At 41.3% G+C, this 19,307-nt stretch overlaps 1 protein-coding gene across 3 annotated transcripts in view; it reads left to right on the top strand.

The window, feature by feature from the left end:
- The first annotated feature begins 750 nt into the window (after positions 1-750).
- The window catches only part of farp2 (FERM, RhoGEF and pleckstrin domain protein 2), a 79,461-nt gene continuing 60,904 nt past the window's right edge, over positions 751-19,307 (top strand). For all 3 annotated transcript variants that reach the window (XR_013771418.1, XM_079244869.1, XM_079244868.1), the window contains exons 1-5: positions 751-838; positions 1,293-1,515; positions 16,451-16,555; positions 17,241-17,283; positions 17,364-17,442. Coding sequence is in view for 2 of the 3 variants with exons in the window: in XM_079244869.1 (XP_079100995.1) it covers positions 1,315-1,515; positions 16,451-16,555; positions 17,241-17,283; positions 17,364-17,442 (428 nt within the window). In the remaining variant the exon portion in view is untranslated. The remainder of the gene's footprint in view (positions 839-1,292; positions 1,516-16,450; positions 16,556-17,240; positions 17,284-17,363; positions 17,443-19,307) is intronic.

The raw sequence follows: 19,307 nt of genomic DNA, 5'->3' as shown, positions 1-19,307 counted from the left end.
AACTGACTGAAACCAGTATAAACCAGTATGAACCAGTAGGGGGCGCTCCGCTACAAGATGAAAATCTTTTGATCTTTGAGTCATTGAACTTATCAATATTTGAGTCTGCGTAGGAACTGTTTAACTAATCCTTCAATATGTATGTGACTAATGGTGTAAAAATGGCCTAACTGTGCAGAAGGTCTCGTGGTGGTCGCGCGCACTTTGTGCAGCTGTTCACAGCTATGTGTGTGTGTGTGTGTGTGTGTGTGTGTGTGTGTGTGTGTGTGTGTGTGTGTGTGTGTTAAATGTTGATGTCTTTTTTGTGGTTAAAGGGAATTTTATCCCTACTTGATACAATCTCCACGTACACGACCAGTGGGCCCCAAATTTCAGTTAAATATCACAAAAGTCAAACTTTTTCTGTCGTCATGGTGATTTTAAAACATTAAACTTCGACGGATGGCGACTTAAAAGCTTTCCTCCTTGTTTTTTTGTTTGTTTGGTTGGTTGGTTTTCTTAAGGAACAACGCCGCGTTTTCCGTGGAAACATGTCTTTTCTCTGTCCGTGGAAGAATATATTTAAAGTACAAGAAGGTAAATCTTGGCCCCGCGGCTCAGCCAATAGCAGGACGACGGGGACCACTTCAGCCAATTGCAGGACGACTGGGACCGCTTCAGCCAATAGCAGGACGACGGGGACCACTTCAGCCAATAGCAGGACGACGGGGACCACTTCAGCCAATCACAAAGCAGTATGTGTGCGCACTCGTTCGGGCGACGACGACCATGGACTGGAGTAGTGACCTACTCCGTGTTTCAAACTTTTAGCGTTTTTCTGGCCTTTTGGGGCAAAACGGTGAGTTTATTTCTGCTTTACGTGGCATGTTTTGGTGTTTTTTTTGTTTTAATATTGTTATGTGATGGGGGTGAAAACTAATGTAAGGGTTCAAACTTCGGTTGTGTCGGAGTTTCGCTCCTTAAAACGAAAATAAACTTCGCCTCGGTTATTTATAAGCGCCTGTTGAATGGCCTCACCTTCATCTCATTCGCTGTAAGAAGGTGGGTTTTATGGATTGCAGCTCGCACTGACTGAGATATGTAAGCAGAAAGTGGGAACGCAGAGGTTTCAGGACGTTTTCTCTGCAAAGTTTCCCTCAGACTGATCATAGGTTTATGCAAATAATCCCTACTGGCCATGTGAATGTGTCCACAAACTGCTTCACACAGGCAGGCTACTGTTTGCATGCAAAAAGAAGACATTTTCTGTCCTCATAATTTGCATTGATTTGTTACACCTTCTGTGTCTGCAGGAGGCAGCAGCTCTGAAGTGGAATGGGGGAAATAGAGGGTTCCTATCGGGTCCTGCAGACCCCTGGAACAAGACTGGGAGCCCAGTTCAACGCTGGTATCAGCACTCTGGAACCAGGCCAGAGTCTCAGTGCTAACATGGTCGGTGGGAATAAAAGACATGAGCGAGGCCTTCAGATCCGTGTGCAGGGACTGGATGACTCCCAGGAGTTCTTTGACATGGATGTAAGTTTAAACAATTGCAGGGCCTCGTTGTGCCTCCTTCCCCCTCCTGTCTTGCTGTGGATGAAGCTGCTGTTTGGGACACAGCAGGACACATGACATCTTCCAGGCCTTGGTTATCCTGCTTGCGTGTGGCTTGGGTTGGTGACAGCTGCCACATGGCTTTGGTGCTGAAATCCTTTCCTCCTTAAGGCTTCTTATTAGGGCATCTTAGTGTAATTCAGTGGAGCACTTTAAAGTTTCTTGGCTGTGATTTCTAATAATACGAAGAGTGTTGGTTTTCCTGACCTGCTGTCACACGTAGAGATATCACTGCTGTTTTCTTCTTATTAATCATGTATTTTTCTCTCCTAATTTCAAATTTGTCTTCTGATTGTTTTTAAATTTTTTAAAAAGTCTCCTTTTTGTCCTTTTAAAGAATTTCTTAGTTTTTTTCTTCATTATTTCTGTTTAGTTTTTTGTCCAATTTTCTTCTATATGTTTTGCCCTTTTTTAAAAGTTTTTTTCTTTTCAAATTTTTCATTTTTCATTTTTTTTTTTTTTTTAAATGTTATCCCTTTTTAAATATTTTTTCTTTGAGTATTATCCGTCATGTATGTTTTGTCTTTTTGTTTGTTTTTTGTATTTTTTGTTTGGTCTTTTTTTTTTCAAAAAAGAAAAAACTTCAGGTTTTCCTTTTTTCTTTCATAATTTATGTTGATTTCATTTTTTAATAATTGCCTTTGTTCATATTTTATTTTTTTCTCAATTTTTCCATCACATTTTTTTAGTCTTTCTCCTAAATTATTGTATTTTTTGTCTTTATAATTTTTTTTGTTCTGGTTTTTCTTTTTAAAATGTATATATTTGTTTTCAATTATGTCCAACCACTATTTTTAGAAAAAAAAATCAAACAAATTGCAGGCACTAATATTTTTTTAATTATTTAATAAAATTAAAAAAACAATATTTTATTAATCCTGTTGGGGAAATTGTAAAAAAAAAAGACTGTCCTAAATATTTTCCTTTTCATAGTGACCACTCTACCGGAGAGTTGGCTTCCTGTTTCGTAATTGCTTTGGGTTTAAAAAACTTTAACGTCCACTGCTTTTCCTGTTCTGACTTGCCAAGTTGCAGCGGGACTCTTTCAGCAGGCAAATAGGAAGCAATAAGGAAGCCACTATATCAGAGCGCGTTTCCGGCTGTTTCCTGTGGCGAGAATATCCACGTGCAGCGATTAAACACCCAACTCAATGGCTGACTGAAGGAGAAGCACACTAGCTGCTAATTGTGTTAGAATAAACAGGCAGTTTATTTATACTGGGCTATATCTGTCCTAAATCCTTGTGCAGCCACAACAATAACTGCTCTGGCAGATGCAGTTTGGGAGTACTGCTGAGACAGACATTTCATAATCTTATGCACCATATGTTGTTTCAGAGTCTTAAGCTAGTAGCAGATACAAGTTTCACAGTGCATGCATATGGATACCTGTGTTTCAGTTCACACAGACATTAGTGTGTGTGTGTGTACATAAAGTTTAAAGAAAATATTTCACCTCGAGTGCTGAGGGAGGGCTGAACTTGGCTCTGCAGAGTGTTGATAGGAAGGCAGAAATATGTGGATGTAAAAGGAGAGTGATGGCAGTCTTGTTGTCAAGCAGACTGTCGGCCGAGAGCAAGACGTCTCTCTGAGAGGCTCTGTTGTTCAGCAGCAGTTCTTCCTATTTTTTATTCATTCATTCTGAGGAGTCGTGGGCTGCTGGGAGAATAGTGTTAATGTGTGCAGAACAGCTGCATTTCCAAACACATCAGCTCTGAGTGTTCATGGTTTCATTCAGAGGAACCAACATAACGCTGCTTTATCATTTCACCACAGTTGCATCAAACGGGTATGAATCAAGCTGCAATCGTTCCCACATCAAAACTGTACGCTTTTCTCTCTCTCATGGAGAACGTATGTAAATATAGTGAGAAATGTGGAGTGTGAGGCGTTTGCAGTTTGGTTGTAGCCTCAAAGTGACTCCCTGGCTCCACTTTTGGAGTTCTGTTGCTCAGCAACCCAGAAGTCTTTGTGAACACCCCTCTCGGTGGAAGGTGGCCCTTTTCTGTGCTTGCAACACACTTTGTCTCATCTTTATTCTGTGTTTTCACTGTTGCTGTAAAATGTGTTTTATTGTTGTATTTGTAGATGGTAGAAACACAAATTTGGAGGTGGTCGTTGCAAATGTGCAGCTAAGTTAACCCGTAAAACTCCGAACCAGTTGTAGCTAGATACTGCTTTTTTTTTCTTCTTTTTTTAAAAATTAACTTTTGTTTTGTCAAATTTAACGTGGAAAGTCAACACTCAGACATTATTTTTTCAGGACAGCCTCAGCTGTCAGATTCTGAGACTAAAATGATGTAAAATGAACGTATGAATAGATATAGCAGCATAAAAAGCAACCAGAAGATAAATTACACACAGATCAACAGTGACCAAGCCTTTTGTCATCTGCACATCAAATAGCCACGTTTACGTGAGTTTTAATTCCTCTTAAACTCTGAATAAAAGTTAATTTAGCTTTAAACTGGCGGATAATGACCATGTAAACACATCATTCCCAATGCAAAAGTCAATTCAGAACTTAATTCCAAAGTAAGTAGTTGGTTTGTTTTCATTTTAAATCAAAACTGATTAATTCTCCGTCATGTAAACCTTAATTTCCCTCTAAGTTAATTCTGATTGTTCTGCATTCTGTCCCATCCCGATGACTTACATTCCGCGTGTTGTTTTGCCTCCCGTCTTTGGTCGTCTATCTTCCTTCTACTTCTCAGTTGCTTAAAAAAAGTGAGGTAGTATGCTCGCGTCGAGATGGTGCTTCAAAATTCTATTTTAAAAAAATGGCGAACATTGTACTTTTTATGTAGTTTTCTACTGAAAAGACTAGAAGCAGAAAGCGAACTTTGTTTCCTGTAGACGTCCGTACGTCACGCCTGCCCTCTGTCCAATCAGAATCCTTCCCAAACCGCTGATCTAAAGAAGAATTAAACAAGGACGTGTTTCCATGTGAGCCTCAATTCTGAATAATTTCCATGTGAACATGTAGAATACTGTTAATTTGGAATTATTTAATGCTGAATTATAAATTCCAAATTAAAGAAACTTCATGGAAACATACCCATTCTCTCACGTCTGAAACACACACAACACACACTGTTACCATGTTTCCACACGTCTTCCTGCTACTATCTACCTGCTGTCCTCACTGCAGCACCTCCACCTCAGCTGCATCACAAACCTCTTCTTTGCTTTATTCCAGCCATAGAGGATCATTATTTTCCTGCTTTTCTCATCACTTGTTGATCTTTGGCTGCTCCTGATTGGATGTTACTGTCAGTTTAAGCTGTTTATTCTTAAACTAATATCTGTGGCCTCATTTATAAAGCTGTCGCACAAAACCCGTCGGACGCCAATTATAGTCAACTTGGATTTATAAAAACATAACTTGGCGGTAAAATGTCGCCAACTCTGACCCTGCCGTACGCACAGAATCTGGAGAAACAGGAAACGGCGACATCTACGGCAGAAAATAAAATGAAAGAAATGGTCTGAAATTTCAGACAAGTGTTCCAAACCAAATATAAACTTTTACACAGAATGGTGTAGATTAACAGCATATGCAAAAAATAAAGAAAGTGCATGTTTGATATTTTCCACATAAAAAATCTTCAGATATCAGATATGCAATAAGAACATCCACAACTAAAATATGATGTGAAACGAAGTCGTTCTCCATGGTTCACACAAGAAGTCGTCCAGAAGCTGCTATACTAATAAAGTTATAAATGAATAATACAGGGGCTGTAACGATATGCTTTTGTCCCAATTCTATTCTGATTTTTTAAATTTAAATTGCAATTCTCACGGTTTCTTGATATTGCTGTTTTTATTTTTTATATTAAAAACAAAACTAAAATGTATAAAACTTTTTTTTTTGCTCATTTTTATTGGTTTCAATGAGCAAACAACCCAGTAGCCAGACCATCATTCTGTAAAAAGATCAATAAAAATAATAAAAATGACCATTTTTAAATGGATTATTTTTATTAATTTGAAAAAAAAGGTTTTTAACAAAAAATTGTTTTAAAATTGTGAAGCAAAAATCCTGATATTTGCTTTTTAATTGAATTTTCCCAGCCCCTAATAAGTACTGTGAAATTGACATGTTCTTCGTGGAGAATTGCCCATCATCCGGCGGATCAGGGTGTTTCCTCCACCTGCAGATACAGAACATGAAGTGATGGTTGGATATAAAATGCTCCCCAATGTGTAAAGGCGCACTGTGTCTTATCTGTCCCTGCTGGTGGACATGGAGACTCTGGAGTCAAGCCCGTTGCTGTTCAGGGCAGCTCACGCCTTTTCCCAACCCAGAACGCAGAGTAACAGGACTATGTGCGGCACAGCCAGACACGCCGTGGTGTAGCGGCCATCAGGCAGATGGAGAGCAGGCGGAGGTGCCTCCATGCTCAGGAGGAAACCTGTTGTACAGCTGTGCAGAAAGTGGAGGCGCTACATAACATGGTACTAAATGGTAACGTGTCGCGTTCACCTGCGATAAGCGCTGTTGTCTCCGACCTCCAACCATCACGTTGGAACCAAACCGCTGCTTTACGTCTAGAAGTGATGCAACACATCAGAGGTGGAGAATTCGGATTTATTCACAAGATTTTTTTTTTGTGTCGTTTCACGCCTGCTGGGGGGCACAAGGAACCCAGCAGGGACACAGGAACACCAGTATTTTCCCAGGAAACAAACTGGCGTCAGAGACGTCTCATTTTATAATGTAAAAGAAAGGATTAAACACCTGCAGCATCATCCGGGGCCTCCAGCGCTTTTGGTTCATGCCTGTCCACGGACTCGCTCATTTTCCCCACCAGTTTATAATCTGCGAGAGTGGGCAGCAGCCCCCCCTTCCCCTCAGGCGAACATCCTCCTCCTGTGGACGAAGATGCACGTTCTCCTTACATTTTAACGTCTGACCACTTTCTGGACAAGTCCGGTCGTCTGTTGACAGCATCTGTCACCTCCTCAGCCTTTCAGGCGGTGGAGATGTCCATCCAGCGTCCAGAAAATTCAATATTTTCACATTTTCACAACATTATCAGGATTTCCACCTCATTCCAGAAAATGTCTTTTGCTTTTTCCTGCTGAGCATCATGGAAAGGAGATGGATTAATGTTTATCAGGGGCGGCGTTCGCCTGACCTCTTACAGCCAACATGTGGGCGTGACGAGATGCTCCCTCACGTGCACAAAATTTCGTGTTGATCCTGATTTATAAAGCGGAACAGACATGCGCACTGCTTCATAAATCAGGCAGTTTTTTTGTGCCACGTTCCCTGTTTTCCGTTCGTACGCCACCCGGAGTCCCCGTTGCTGCGTACAGGTTTATAAATGAGGCCCCTGGCTTGTGACGGTGTGGTTCAGTGAACGCTGATCTCTGATGCGGCTCCAGGTCACCGGACCCTCACCTGGTGGGCCGCGTATTGGCCTGATAGTGTCAGACACAACAGGTGTGTGAAAGCGTGATGTCATGCCGGTGTGATGTAACCTCTGTAACCCTGTGATGTGACCTCTTTTCATGATGACGAAGAGGAGGAGAATGGTTTGTTTTTTCTTCTCAGCATGTGACTTTAAACCATTTTTTTTGCCTTTTAAGCACCTGCTTTGTCTTCTTGCTGAGTTGTACACGAAGCAGTGATTCTTCAGACCAATCGGTGGATTGATGTGAGTGAGGCTCCGCCCTTTAGGGTCGGCTTGGCAGAGTTCGGACCCCGGGATAATGGGTTGGCTCAGATATGTTGGTACCCTTCCCTACTTCTGTCTGTGGAAATGCAAAAAGCCAACCTGGATCTGTTGGTGGGAACGGGGCTTTATTGGTCAGCTCCATCACAACTTCCAGGTCAAAGTAGAGGTTACCTAGCAACATGGTGGTGGTGGTGGTAATCTTTTATTGATGATGAAAATGTGATAAATAATGGTGTCGTTGTAGATTTACCATCTAGAGTCTCTGAATAAACACAGCATGTTGCGGCTGGATTGTAAACCTCCTGGACGGGACAGAAATGCTGGAAAACATCCGTAGATGTTTCCTCCATAGAGTTACACAGTAAATTTTTGACATTTAAAACGATTGCGGTGGAGTTTCTAAGAGTTAAACAGGATCAAATCTTCTGCACAGTTACCTGACATGGCTCGTCGTCAGCGGACATTTGCTTGCATGGCTCCCAGCCACAGACTCCTCCTCCCACCGCCAGCGCAGGAGAAAGCTCAGCCTTGTGGTTTCTGGACGGGGAGGAAGGTCCATCGTTGCAGGGAAACACAGGCTTCTTTTATCCAGCACTGCCAGCCCCTCCGCTGGCCTTAACTTCCAGCTCAGGGCTTGCAGAATAGGCCGAGGGTGGGATGGGGGGGGGGGGGGGGTAGAGAAGAGGAGCAGTTTTTGGTGTTAAAAGAGCAGTTCAGAGGGGGCCAGGACAAAGTTTGAGCTGGGGGTGTGGGGGAGGGGAGCCTTGTTAAAAGTTTGGTCGAGGAATTCCAGCCTGTCCTGTCGGAGAAATCACTCTTAGATTCTTCTGTTTGAGACGCAGTGAAGACTTGTGTAAATCAGAGCTAGTTTATATTTAAAGTCTGCTGGGAGTGAGAGGCTACTGGCTGAAGTGGACACACCGATAATGTTCTTTTTCTTTGCTGTGGAGGCCAGATAACGATGGAAAGCCTCTAGTTTACACGGCTGACCTGAGAACATTACAAGGAAATGGTGTTTATCTGACAACAAATGCTGCTACCAACCGTCCACAGGCATCGTCTTCAGCAGAGAAGGATTCAGTCGCTGATGTTCTTTCATTTTGAATTTATTCGGAAATAATGTATTCTCCTACAAGTTACGATGTTTAAATTAAACACGTCCTCACTTAATTCCTCTTTGGAGCGGCGGGTTGGGAGGGGTTCTGATTGGACAGAGGGTGACGTGACGTATGACGTATACCGGAAATAAACAAAGTTGGCTCCCTGCTTCTCGTCTTTTCAGTCGTAACTTGTAAAAACTACATAATAAGTTCCAGTTTCACCACTATTTTTATTCTAAATGTGAAGTAGCAGCTCAACACCAGCATACTACTTCACTTTCTGCAGCAACTGAGAAGGAGAAGAAAGATAGACCACCGAACACGGGAGGCAAAACAACGCGCGTCATCGGGACAGGACAAGGTAACGAGCATGCTCAGAACGACCGGAATTAACTTAGAGAGGAATGAAGGTTTACATGACAGAGGAATTAAATAGTTCAGAATTAAACTGCGAACAAACCAGACACTTACATCGGAGTTAAGTTTGATCCTAAGTAGAAATTTGCATTAGGAATTAAGTGTTTACATGGTTGTTTTTTTTCATTAGTTTAAAGTGGAATTAACTTTTTTCAGAATTAAAGAGGAATTAAAACTTCCTTGAAAACGCATGGAAAGTCACCGTTAAGTGGAAGAAAAGCAAAGATGTTTGAAATGTCCCTTTAGATACATGTTAAAGTGGCCTTTTCTCATGTATATGAGCAGGGATATCTGTATAAAGTAGATCCCGCTGTGACAAATACAAGCCCCAACACACCCCTGCTGTCAGGAGGTTCTGCTGCTATTCGCTTGTAGGTTCCAACCATGCTGAACCAGTCTTGCAAGTCACACCCAGGCCTTGGATTTTAACTGGGTTCAGCTATATCTGCGATCAGTGATGTTTCTTTTTTTTCGTTTATACTCGTTTTCATTCTTGTTGCACAAGCGGAGCCAGTCCTCCCCCACAGCTTGCATCTTGTCAGGCTCTTGTATTATTCCCAAGCATTCACACCACCACCAGGAGAAGATTTGTCTCCCAGAGAAACATCTGTTTGTCATAATCCCTGCTGCTGCCGAGGCTTGATTGGGCGACCTACTGACCTTCGTTACAGCTCGGAGATGAGACCGTGGTCTGAACCACAAGTTGGGTGTGAACAAACCAAACGTGATCTCACGGTTGCATCACAGACGAGCCTCAAACTAAAATAACTTGCCGAGTTTCTTCTTTTTTTATGACACGTGGCTACAGCAGAGATTAGATTTACATGCCTTTTAGTAGTTAAAACTTTAAATATTGGACAGAAATATACTAAAAATCTCTTCTAATCATGAGTGACTATTGGAAGGATTAATTATGTCAGGTTCTGGATCAACATTATACTTTGTCAGTTTTACTTTTCATAAAAATGTCTGGATTAATGCTCAACCGTCTGATTTTATTCCAGTAAACATTTTACTTACTAGTCAAAACGAATCGGATGGAGATGGTGGCGTTGGGGCGCTTTTACGTCACCTTAAAAGTCTGATATCTGGGACACTGACACTGATTTGACACATCTACATGTACTTCTGCAGTATGAAAGTCAGATTTCTCAGTCCAATTATCAGATTAATTTTGGCGTTTCTACACAATGCTGTGACTTTTTCTAAACATTTCATCTCTGTTGAATTTAGCCGTGCCTGCGATCTAATATTAACTGCTTATTAAGGAGCTAATAAGCTGCAAAACAGAACAAATGTCAATTTATTTCTTCATTTACAGCCTTAATGTCCTGCTGATGCACATTATGGTTTCCTTTTGTGTTTCTTTTAGTGAAATACATCAAAAGATGCAAGTAACACTTTTGTACATGCACAGATTAATGATAAAAAAACCAACTAAATAAATCAGATATGCAGGTAACCTGGACAAATACATCAGAATATTGGGAGGAAATCTAGATGTGTTAATCTGATTTCCCTTAATCAGATAACTGCTTTATCTTATAAAGCATAATCAGATTTTAATGTCTGTATGACCACTAGAATTATCCAATAACTCCAGAAATCAGGTGATGATCAGATCCTGGTGTTCATGGAAACAGGTTCATTGTGTTTTTAGTTTTCGGGCACATTCAGACGTTGGACATTGACTTCCAGAGATGAGATCTTGCCTGAATGGAAAGGTGCTAACACTAAGTGGCCTCTAAGGGCACATCAGCCTTTCTGATCCGAATCAGAGTCCTTTTGCACGGAAAGTCGCTTCATTTGGGGAAACGTGAACATGCCAAACGAATTCTGATTTGGACCAAAGAAGCAGACTTGGTCTGCATACAAACACAGGTCTTGGTCTGTTTCTCACGGTCCAAATACAGGAAGCAGACTACAAAGAAGTCCCTTCCTGCATGTGACATAGCATTGCATTGTGGGTAAATACAGACCCTAACAATGGCGTTAAGGGTCCTCTGCCTCGTCTGTTGCAGTGTATTTCTGCAGGATACTTGCATAAGACACAATAAAATATCCAGAGGAAACATAGACTATATATGAAAGAACGACAGAGCTTTAGTAACGTCAACGAGGTTAAATTACTTTTAAACGGGCAAGTTAGAAAAAATTCTCTCCCCCACAGTTGTCATAAAGATAACCCAGACCTTTTAAACCTAAAATGGATTTTTGATCCAGGCTGTAAACATGTTTATTTCTGCTGTAAACATGTTTTATTTCTGCTGTTAACATGTTTATTTCTGCTGTAAACATGTTTATTCCTGCTGTGAAGTTGGTCTTTTTAACATGGGAGTCTATGGGGATTTGCTCTGTTTTGCAGCCCCTAGTGGATGAAGGGGGAACTGCAGTTTTAAGCACTTCCGCATGGACTTCACTTTTAACTGTCGGAAATTGTCGCTTGGGAAGGAAGAGTTTTCTTTTTCATTTATGATTTGTTGTCTTTTGCTAAATACTAGTGCAGCGCCACCTCTGGTGGGAATGGGGATATATTATTCTAAAGGTTTGGCTTGTTTCACCACAGTGCAGCGTGAACACGATCTTGACCCGCATGGATACACCCCCCTACAACTGAGCCGAGTCGCCACTCGGGGCGACTATAAAGAGCTATACAGGGTCAGCGTAAAATCTGTTGTAAAATCAAAAACCCAGAGGACAAAAAGGGCGGATTGTCCCGTGGACGGCGGGCTGATCGGTTCGGTATTTTCCACGTTGCATCCCTAAATCGGGATGTTTCATCGCAGCATCACAGCAGTTGTCTGCCTCGGTGGATCTTAAATTTCTCGTTTATCTCGAACAAATTTCATGTTTTGTTGAATTTAAATGCAGAAAGTAGCCTGCAGTCTTCAAATTCTGTTTTGAGTTGACATGTGAACATACAAAAAAAAACACGTCTGTAGCATTGTTGCAGATTTGTGGCATAGATTTTGTTTGCATTGCTAAAAGTATGTGCTTTAAATCATTCAGAAGCCTGGCTATTGATGAGATGTGATCGACTGATTTCCACCACATTGACGTACTTTCAGCTGACTCTTCCTCTCAGTTTTAGCTGTGAAGTGGACAAAGTTGTATCAGAATCTCTGGAAAATTGTTAGTGAAACAACTTGAGGATTAAAAATGAAAAGGAGAAATGAAGGAGCATACAAGTAGCCCTGTTAACAATGTTTTATGACCTACGAGGTGTGTCTGTGTGTATTTCTACGCAGCCCTCTGCTTGCATTTATATTGTATATTGGTTTGGAGACACCCACCACTGCACAGGTATGAGGGCGGTAATGTTGTCAACACTTCCTAGCAAACACATAAACAAGTGATATCCTCCTCATCCTTCAGCTTTTTCGGTTTCACCAGAGGATGAAGACGATACTGACCTTACTTTTAGACGTACATTGTTCTCATCATGTTTGTGTCTGAGGTAGTGCAGCAAACTGCTCGTGTTTCCACCTCTGGCTGCACATTTTATTCAAACCAAAGTATTTCCAGACAACAGATGTGGATTTTTTTCATTTGTCATGTTCAGCTTCAACAAACACTAAAGTGGATTTAGTGGTGCAGCAGTGAAAGGGTCCCCCCTCAAACACATTCAGAACATTGTACAAACTGTTTAATCCTCAAACTCCAGGGCAGTTTTTTGTTGTTGTTTGGTCTGCTTGTTTGTTTTAATGTGAAACTGCACGGGGAAACTGGCTCTTTTTAACCCCAGTCAGCATGCAGACATGCTTCAGCCTCAGCTGTCAGATTATGAGTGTAAAATTATGTAAAATGAATGTATGAATAGATACAGCTGCATAAAGAGCTAAAAGAAGAAAACAGAAAACATTTACTGTAGAAATACACAGATCAACAGTGACCAAGCCTTTCCTCATCTGGACATCACTCTCTCACGTCTGAAACACACAAACAGCACACATTGTTTCCATGTTAGGACTGGGCGATGAATCGGATTTTAATCTCAACTACGATCTGGGTTTTCAACGATGATAAAAATAAAAGGGTGTGATTATTTTCCTCTCTGCAGTTTCCTCTCCTGCTGTCTTCAGCTGCTAATCGAGCGTCTCTGGCGTTGCAGCGCTGTGCTGTAAACTCCTCCCACAGCCGCTTTGCTTTCATTCAGACACTGTTGCCAACTTGGAGACTTTCTCGCTAAATCTGGAGACTTTTTTTGTTAAAAGCGACAAATCTAGCAGCTTTTACTGGAGTTATTAGAGACTTTTCTGGTGTTTTGGCGACTGACTTGAAGGCACATATTGTTCTGCAGTTACTGTAAGGAAGGAGCAGCGGGAGCCTCTCCCGTCCTAAAGCACTCCCAGGCGGCCAGTCTCAGTCGGCTCCGGCTGCAGGTCCATGTAGAATAACTGCAGTAGGTTGTGGAAGTTCACCTAAACATAGTTTATACCATTGTCAGCGACAACTGGCTGCATTATTTTCCTATACATAGTTCAGCGAGTTAAATACTGTAATATCCCTCTGTTACGGGGCGTTACCATAGCAACGCGTTAACCGGCTGGTTCAGATCAGCCGTCTTTTAACAGGTGAATGAGAGAAACGCGCTGCAGCCTGACAGCGGTTGTTTGGCATAAAATGTACATCCAGGCCAACGTAAAATAGTTCCTATATAAGCGGTAAAAGCAGATTAAACAACTCGGAACCGTGCATTAGAAGGTTATAATGCACGACACGGAGTCTAGAACACCACGACGTGCAGCGTTGTTTAAAAATACTGGATAATTGTGTTAAATAATCGAGATCTTGATTTCAGTCAAAATAATCGGGATTTTAATTTTTGCCATAATCGAGCAGCTCTTCTTCTTCCTGCTACTATCTACCTGCTATCCTCACTAAAGCACCTCCACCTCAGCTGCATCCCAAACGTCTTCATGGCTTTATTCCCGCCATAGAGGATCATTATTTTCCTGCTTTTCTCATCACTTGTTGATCTTTGGCTGCTCCTGATTGGACGTTACCGTCAGTTTAAGCTCTCTGATTGGTTGACAGGAAGTGGCTTCATTATTAATTCTCGGTAAACATAAAGGCCTCACAGAAACATGACAGTGAAAATGTGAGAACTGATGGTGTCATCATGGATCAGTCATTGTTAATATAGTCTGTGAATAAACGCTACATGTTGTGGTTGGATTGTAAACCTCCTGGATGGGTTATAAATGCCTGGAAACTTCTGCATACAGTATCCATCAGTTAACTCCAAGACTTACACACTACTGTTCCTGAGAGGTTGTTGACAATACAGAGGCACTTGAAGCTGTTGGCGATCCAGCAGCGATTTTAACGGTTCTCATGATGTTTTCAGTTTAAGATGAATTCATGGAACAAAAGCAGGTTTCAGACTGAACCAGTATACCCAGTGCTGCTGTCTTTTTAACTATTCTGCATGTAGTAATACCAATATCAATGCTGAAATAATATTTCATGGAGTCCTGATCTGTCTAGCTGGTTCGTCACATACTTTCTGTGTTTGTGCAGCTGAGAGTCCAAAGTTGTACCTTGCCAGCTGTCTGGCTGCTCTTAATCCTCTTTCCTTTGTATGCTGTAGTAGATAAAGCTGATTGTATACGTTTGTTCAGCCTGTCCCGTCAGCCTGCCGTTTCTCCTGAAAGTTAATGACTAATATAAAGGAGAGGCCTCAGATTCAGTCAGTTCATGGCTATGAACTTCTTTCATTTAATCCAGCTGCCTTTATGTATTGCTTGACGGTGGAAGCTTATTGCTGTGTAACTGACTGACTCTGGTTACATGACTCTGCAGATTAAACCTTAAATCTGCAGTTTTTTTTTTTTTTAATTTTATAGTCGATCACAACCGATTGAGATGCACGTTGGACATTAACCTAAAACCTTTACTCATTAGAAATGGGTGTGAAGTCCTGAAAGTGTTTTGTTAATTCTATTCTCCAGTCATTTGGCTTTTGTCCTGATTCAATTCCTATTTTTTTGGGTGCCGATTCGATTTAAATTGCTATTCTACTGATTCTTCAATATTACTAATTTGGTAGACTAAAAACAACAAAAATTGTTGTTTTGATCGTCATTTTTCTTCATTTTAATTAGAAAAAAATACCCCAGTTGCCAGTCGGGCTGTGACGACATGCTTTTGTCCCGATTTGATTCAATTCCGATTTCTTGTGTGCCAATTCTATTTAAATTGCAGTTCTCACAATTCTTTGATATTGCTGATTTTTGTAGATAAAAAACAAAAAAGTGTGTAAAACTTTTTTTTTTTTTTTTTTTTTGCTCGTCATTTTTGTTGATTTCAATGAGGAAAAAACACTATAGCCAGACCATCATTCTGCTGTTATAATGGCCAAAAGATAAGTAAAAAGATCAATAAAAATAATAAAATTGACTAAAACTTTATGAAAGATTTTTATTTATTTGGAAAAAAAAATTGTGAATCAAAAAATTCCCAATTTTTCAATTCAGTTTCCCCACCCCTAGAAGCCAGACCATCATTCTGCTGCTATATATACATCATGCTATAATATATTAAAAACGGCAAACAAAAATTTGTAATTGGTTATATATATTTATTTGGAGAAAAAAAATTTAACAAAAAAATATTTTAAAATTGTGAAGCAAAAAATCCAGATATCTGATTTGTTACGGTTCCACCCCCCCCATACCTAAATGTCACCATGCAGCAGCAGCATCAACAAAGCTCCGCCAACAGCTCCGTTTCTGGTTGTATTGACTTTTTACTGACTAAATCTTGTTGGTTTGTGACGTCTCAGATTGGATTGAAAGCAGTGACTGATGTTGCGGCTCGTCTTTGGCTCGGACTCCGCGGAGAGTCAGATTTAAGTATTTCGTCACACCGGGTCTGTAGACATCAGCTGTAATCAGATACTGTGACTGTGTGGAAAAAGAGGCATTTTACAGCAGATTCCTACTTTTATGGACATTCTCAGTTGGTATCACCTGTCATTTAGATTTTTTTCCAGAAAGCAGAACATATTGCATCAAAGTAATGAAAAGATTAACTAACAGTAAATCTCCTGGTGCTCTGAGTCGCAACGCTTCACTCGAGCCGATGCAAAGCGTTTCTTTTTTTAAAAGGCTTTTAAAAATACTACTTTACATTACAACCAGATGTTTGAGGCTGTAATTTTCTCAAAAAGACACAGGCTAGGATTCCAACCTCAACTGCAGTGTGTTCTTCGTATATAGTAATTAGTCCTTCGTTTAGTGAAAACAAACCCCGGAGTGCTGAGAAGGTAAAGCTCTGCAGATTTCCAGCCTGGGATTTCGCTGCAGAGCTGTTCAGTAGGACGCTTTCTTAGCAGTTCACCCGCTCGTCATCCGTGTCCAGGAAGCTATTTAAATCGACAGATGGGAACGTGCACAGCCGTAAAACAGACTGCAGACCGTTTCAGGCCACAGACTTTCTCCCTGCTCAGCCTGATTAAAGATCTGTTGGCGGTGGTTCGTCTCTGAATCAGCCATGTTCTTTCCCCACTTCAACAACAAGCATTAATGTTGCAGCAGATGTAAGAAAGGCCTGGAAAATTCTCTTGTCTTGACAAAGTTATAAAAAGGATTCAATCTATTGTTTTTCTCCTCCCTCTCCCCCTCTCTCCTCCTCTCTTTTTGTTTTTAGCCCAAAGCTCTTGGACAGGTCCTCCTCTCTGACGTTTTCCACAGAGGCAACCTCATGGAGAGCGATTACTTTGGCCTCGAGTTTCAGAACATGCAGATGAACTGGGTATGTACGCCATCAGCACACGCTGAACGCCGACACGCACGGGAAAGGTCAAAGGTCACAGCTTATTGTCAGCACATGACCGCAGCCAGAGAGCAGCGAACACTCCGAGTTGCTGCTGTTTAGCTCTCGGCTGGTGTTGTTTTCACTGGACATGAAAGCGACGCGATCGCAGACGAATATTTTTAACTCGTCTGGCACAGATTTCTAAACTCAACTGTTGGACTCACCGATGTTTTCTTCTTCCAGAAACATAAGAGGAATGTAATACCACCCAGTAGTTTTTAGAAACCAGCTCCAGAGCTATAAAACTCACCTCTGGTCTTCCTTAAAAAAGAACCCTTTGATACGTCCAATGTCTCTTTTTTTTTTTAATCTCTGACTGTAACACAAAAGCTGCATTTGGTCCCTGTGAACATAAACCAGAGTAACATTTATTCAGCATTATATTACGACGGTGTAAACATACTGTAAAGTGAGTAGAAGCGTTATTTCAGAGTGGAAACATCACCTAATGTGAATTTCTCTGCATATCTAGGATGTTGCGCGTACCTCCGTCAATCAGGCCCAGATGTAGCGTGTTATTAGAGTGAGGCGGTGGAAACACTAGTTATAGCAAGTTGATGATTTGTCATTGCTTTATAAACCAAAGAGGGGGGGTTGATAAGACCTGTGGTTCTTTCTTTAGGTTTGGCTGGAACCCACCAAACCCGTTGCAAAACAAGTCAGACGTAAGTACGCTGAAGTTTGGGCTCATATGGCAGCTGATGGAATGTGAGCGTGCATTTATGAGCTGCTTTCATGTCTTCAGGACCGGCCAACACACTGTTTAGACTGTCGGTGAAATTCTTTCCCCCCGACCCCGGTCAGCTGCAGGAGGAGTACACCAGGTCGGTGACTGTAATTTCCTACTGGATATTGCTTCCATGCCTCTGTAGAGGAGCTTTAAAACTAAACCACTTTTATTCTTCCTGTCAAAAGTTCACCATTTCCAATTCTAAAGCATTTATTATAAACTCCTGTTTATAGTACAGGCTTGTCTGTTCCTGAGTTAAAATGTAGTGGGATTTTTTTTTCTGATGGTTTAGTTAGTTGAGTTTTGCAGACATTTAAATGCTCTGTTGTGTTTAAATAAATCTGAAACTAGTTTACTGCTCATGTGGGGAAAGGGAGACCAAAGTGACTCATTTAGAAACCTTCCCCACCTTTAATGTGACCTAAAACCTGAGAAACCAAGAGAACATCACAAAGCATCAGGAGTGGGGATCATTGGATCTACCATGGAACACAGTGGAGACTGTCAAGCGACTTGGACAAAAGCTGGTCATGGAGGGGCCGACTGCATCACGGAAGGAGCTGCAGGAAGTTCTGGTTGTGTTCTACATGAGACAACAATCTCACACGTTCTCCGTGTGTCTGGGTTACGGGGTGGGGTCGAATGTAGAAGCCTTTTCTGACCAAGAACAACAGAGCTCCACTGATGTGATCTGGGTCTTTTTTGTTTGTTTTTGTTGACAAGGTCGTGCAAATCATGCAGGATGATGAAACCAAAGGCTGAACTTGCCCATAAGTCCAGAAGAAAAAATACTTTGCATCACCAAACGAACAGTTTACCCTTTGAGAAGCATGGTGGCGGCAGTATCATGCTGTCTGGTTTTTTTTCTCCAGCTGGAACTGCAGCTTTGGTGAAGATGAAGGAAGTTCTGACCGGTTTCTGCTGGAAAGCTGAATGTGAAGAAGAATTTTACCTGTAGCTTGACTACATTTATCATGTCCGTTTTAATTTATGAACAGGTTTTTCTTTCAGACAAAGGCTTAGAAAGAAGATTTCATTCTTTCCCTCAACATGTTTAGACTGTTAGCTGCAGTCAGGAGCGACCTGGCGGATCTCAAGCTTGGTCTCATCTCGGAGTAAGAGCTTATAAACGACACCTGTCGGGTGAGGCTTCTGACAGCTGTGATGGGTCGTTTGCCTGAAAGAAACATTTTTATGCATGAAGAATTTCACCTTCAACATGACAATGACCCCAAACAAACATCTGGTTCGGGTTCGCCTGAAGAAAAGGTTCTGGAGGGGTCCAGCCAGAGACCAGAACAGAAGAAGGGCTGGCCTGCAGAGCAAGTGATGCCCTTACAATATGACAAAATGTTTCATCCTGATGGACTCAAGAACTGTTGCTCAAACCAAAAGGTGTTTCAAGAAAGTATTACTTCAAGAGTACTACTACTACTACTGCAACCTGGTTACTTTCCAATGTTTTCTGCAGCATTGAGGAAATATTAGCAAAGTAACTGAAAAAGTTATGGATAGATTTTGATCCAATATTCAGGAAATGTCAGAAATGGAATAAGGGAGGAGGTGATTAGATTTTAAAGCGGTCTGGATCATCATCTGGAGAAAGGACTCTTTACAGCGGGGAGATGGGATCATTTTGTCACTTTAGCGTCTAAGAAAACAAATGTGCAGAATCATGGTGTGAAAGATGTTAAATACACCAACAGCTCACCCAGGCTGCAGCTGGGAGAGAAAATATCATAAACTTCAAGACTATTATCACCATTTGTTTCATTTGTTACAGTTGCATTAGGAAACTTTCTGACCTTAAAACTCCACGTCCCGGACTTGATGATGACGAAAAGTGACATCTATCATGTGCATTTCTAGAGCCACGGCTGAGAAACCACCTCTATAAAACCTTTACATCCAGGACGATGCAACGTTGCAGAAGAGTTTTACTTCATGGTATAAACACAA

The sequence above is a fragment of the Telmatherina bonti genome (assembly GCF_933228915.1).
Source record: "Telmatherina bonti genome assembly, chromosome: 8".
NCBI lineage: Eukaryota > Metazoa > Chordata > Actinopteri > Atheriniformes > Telmatherinidae > Telmatherina > Telmatherina bonti.
The sequence above is the reverse complement of the archived record's forward strand: the minus strand, read 5'-3'. Positions and strand labels throughout refer to the sequence as shown.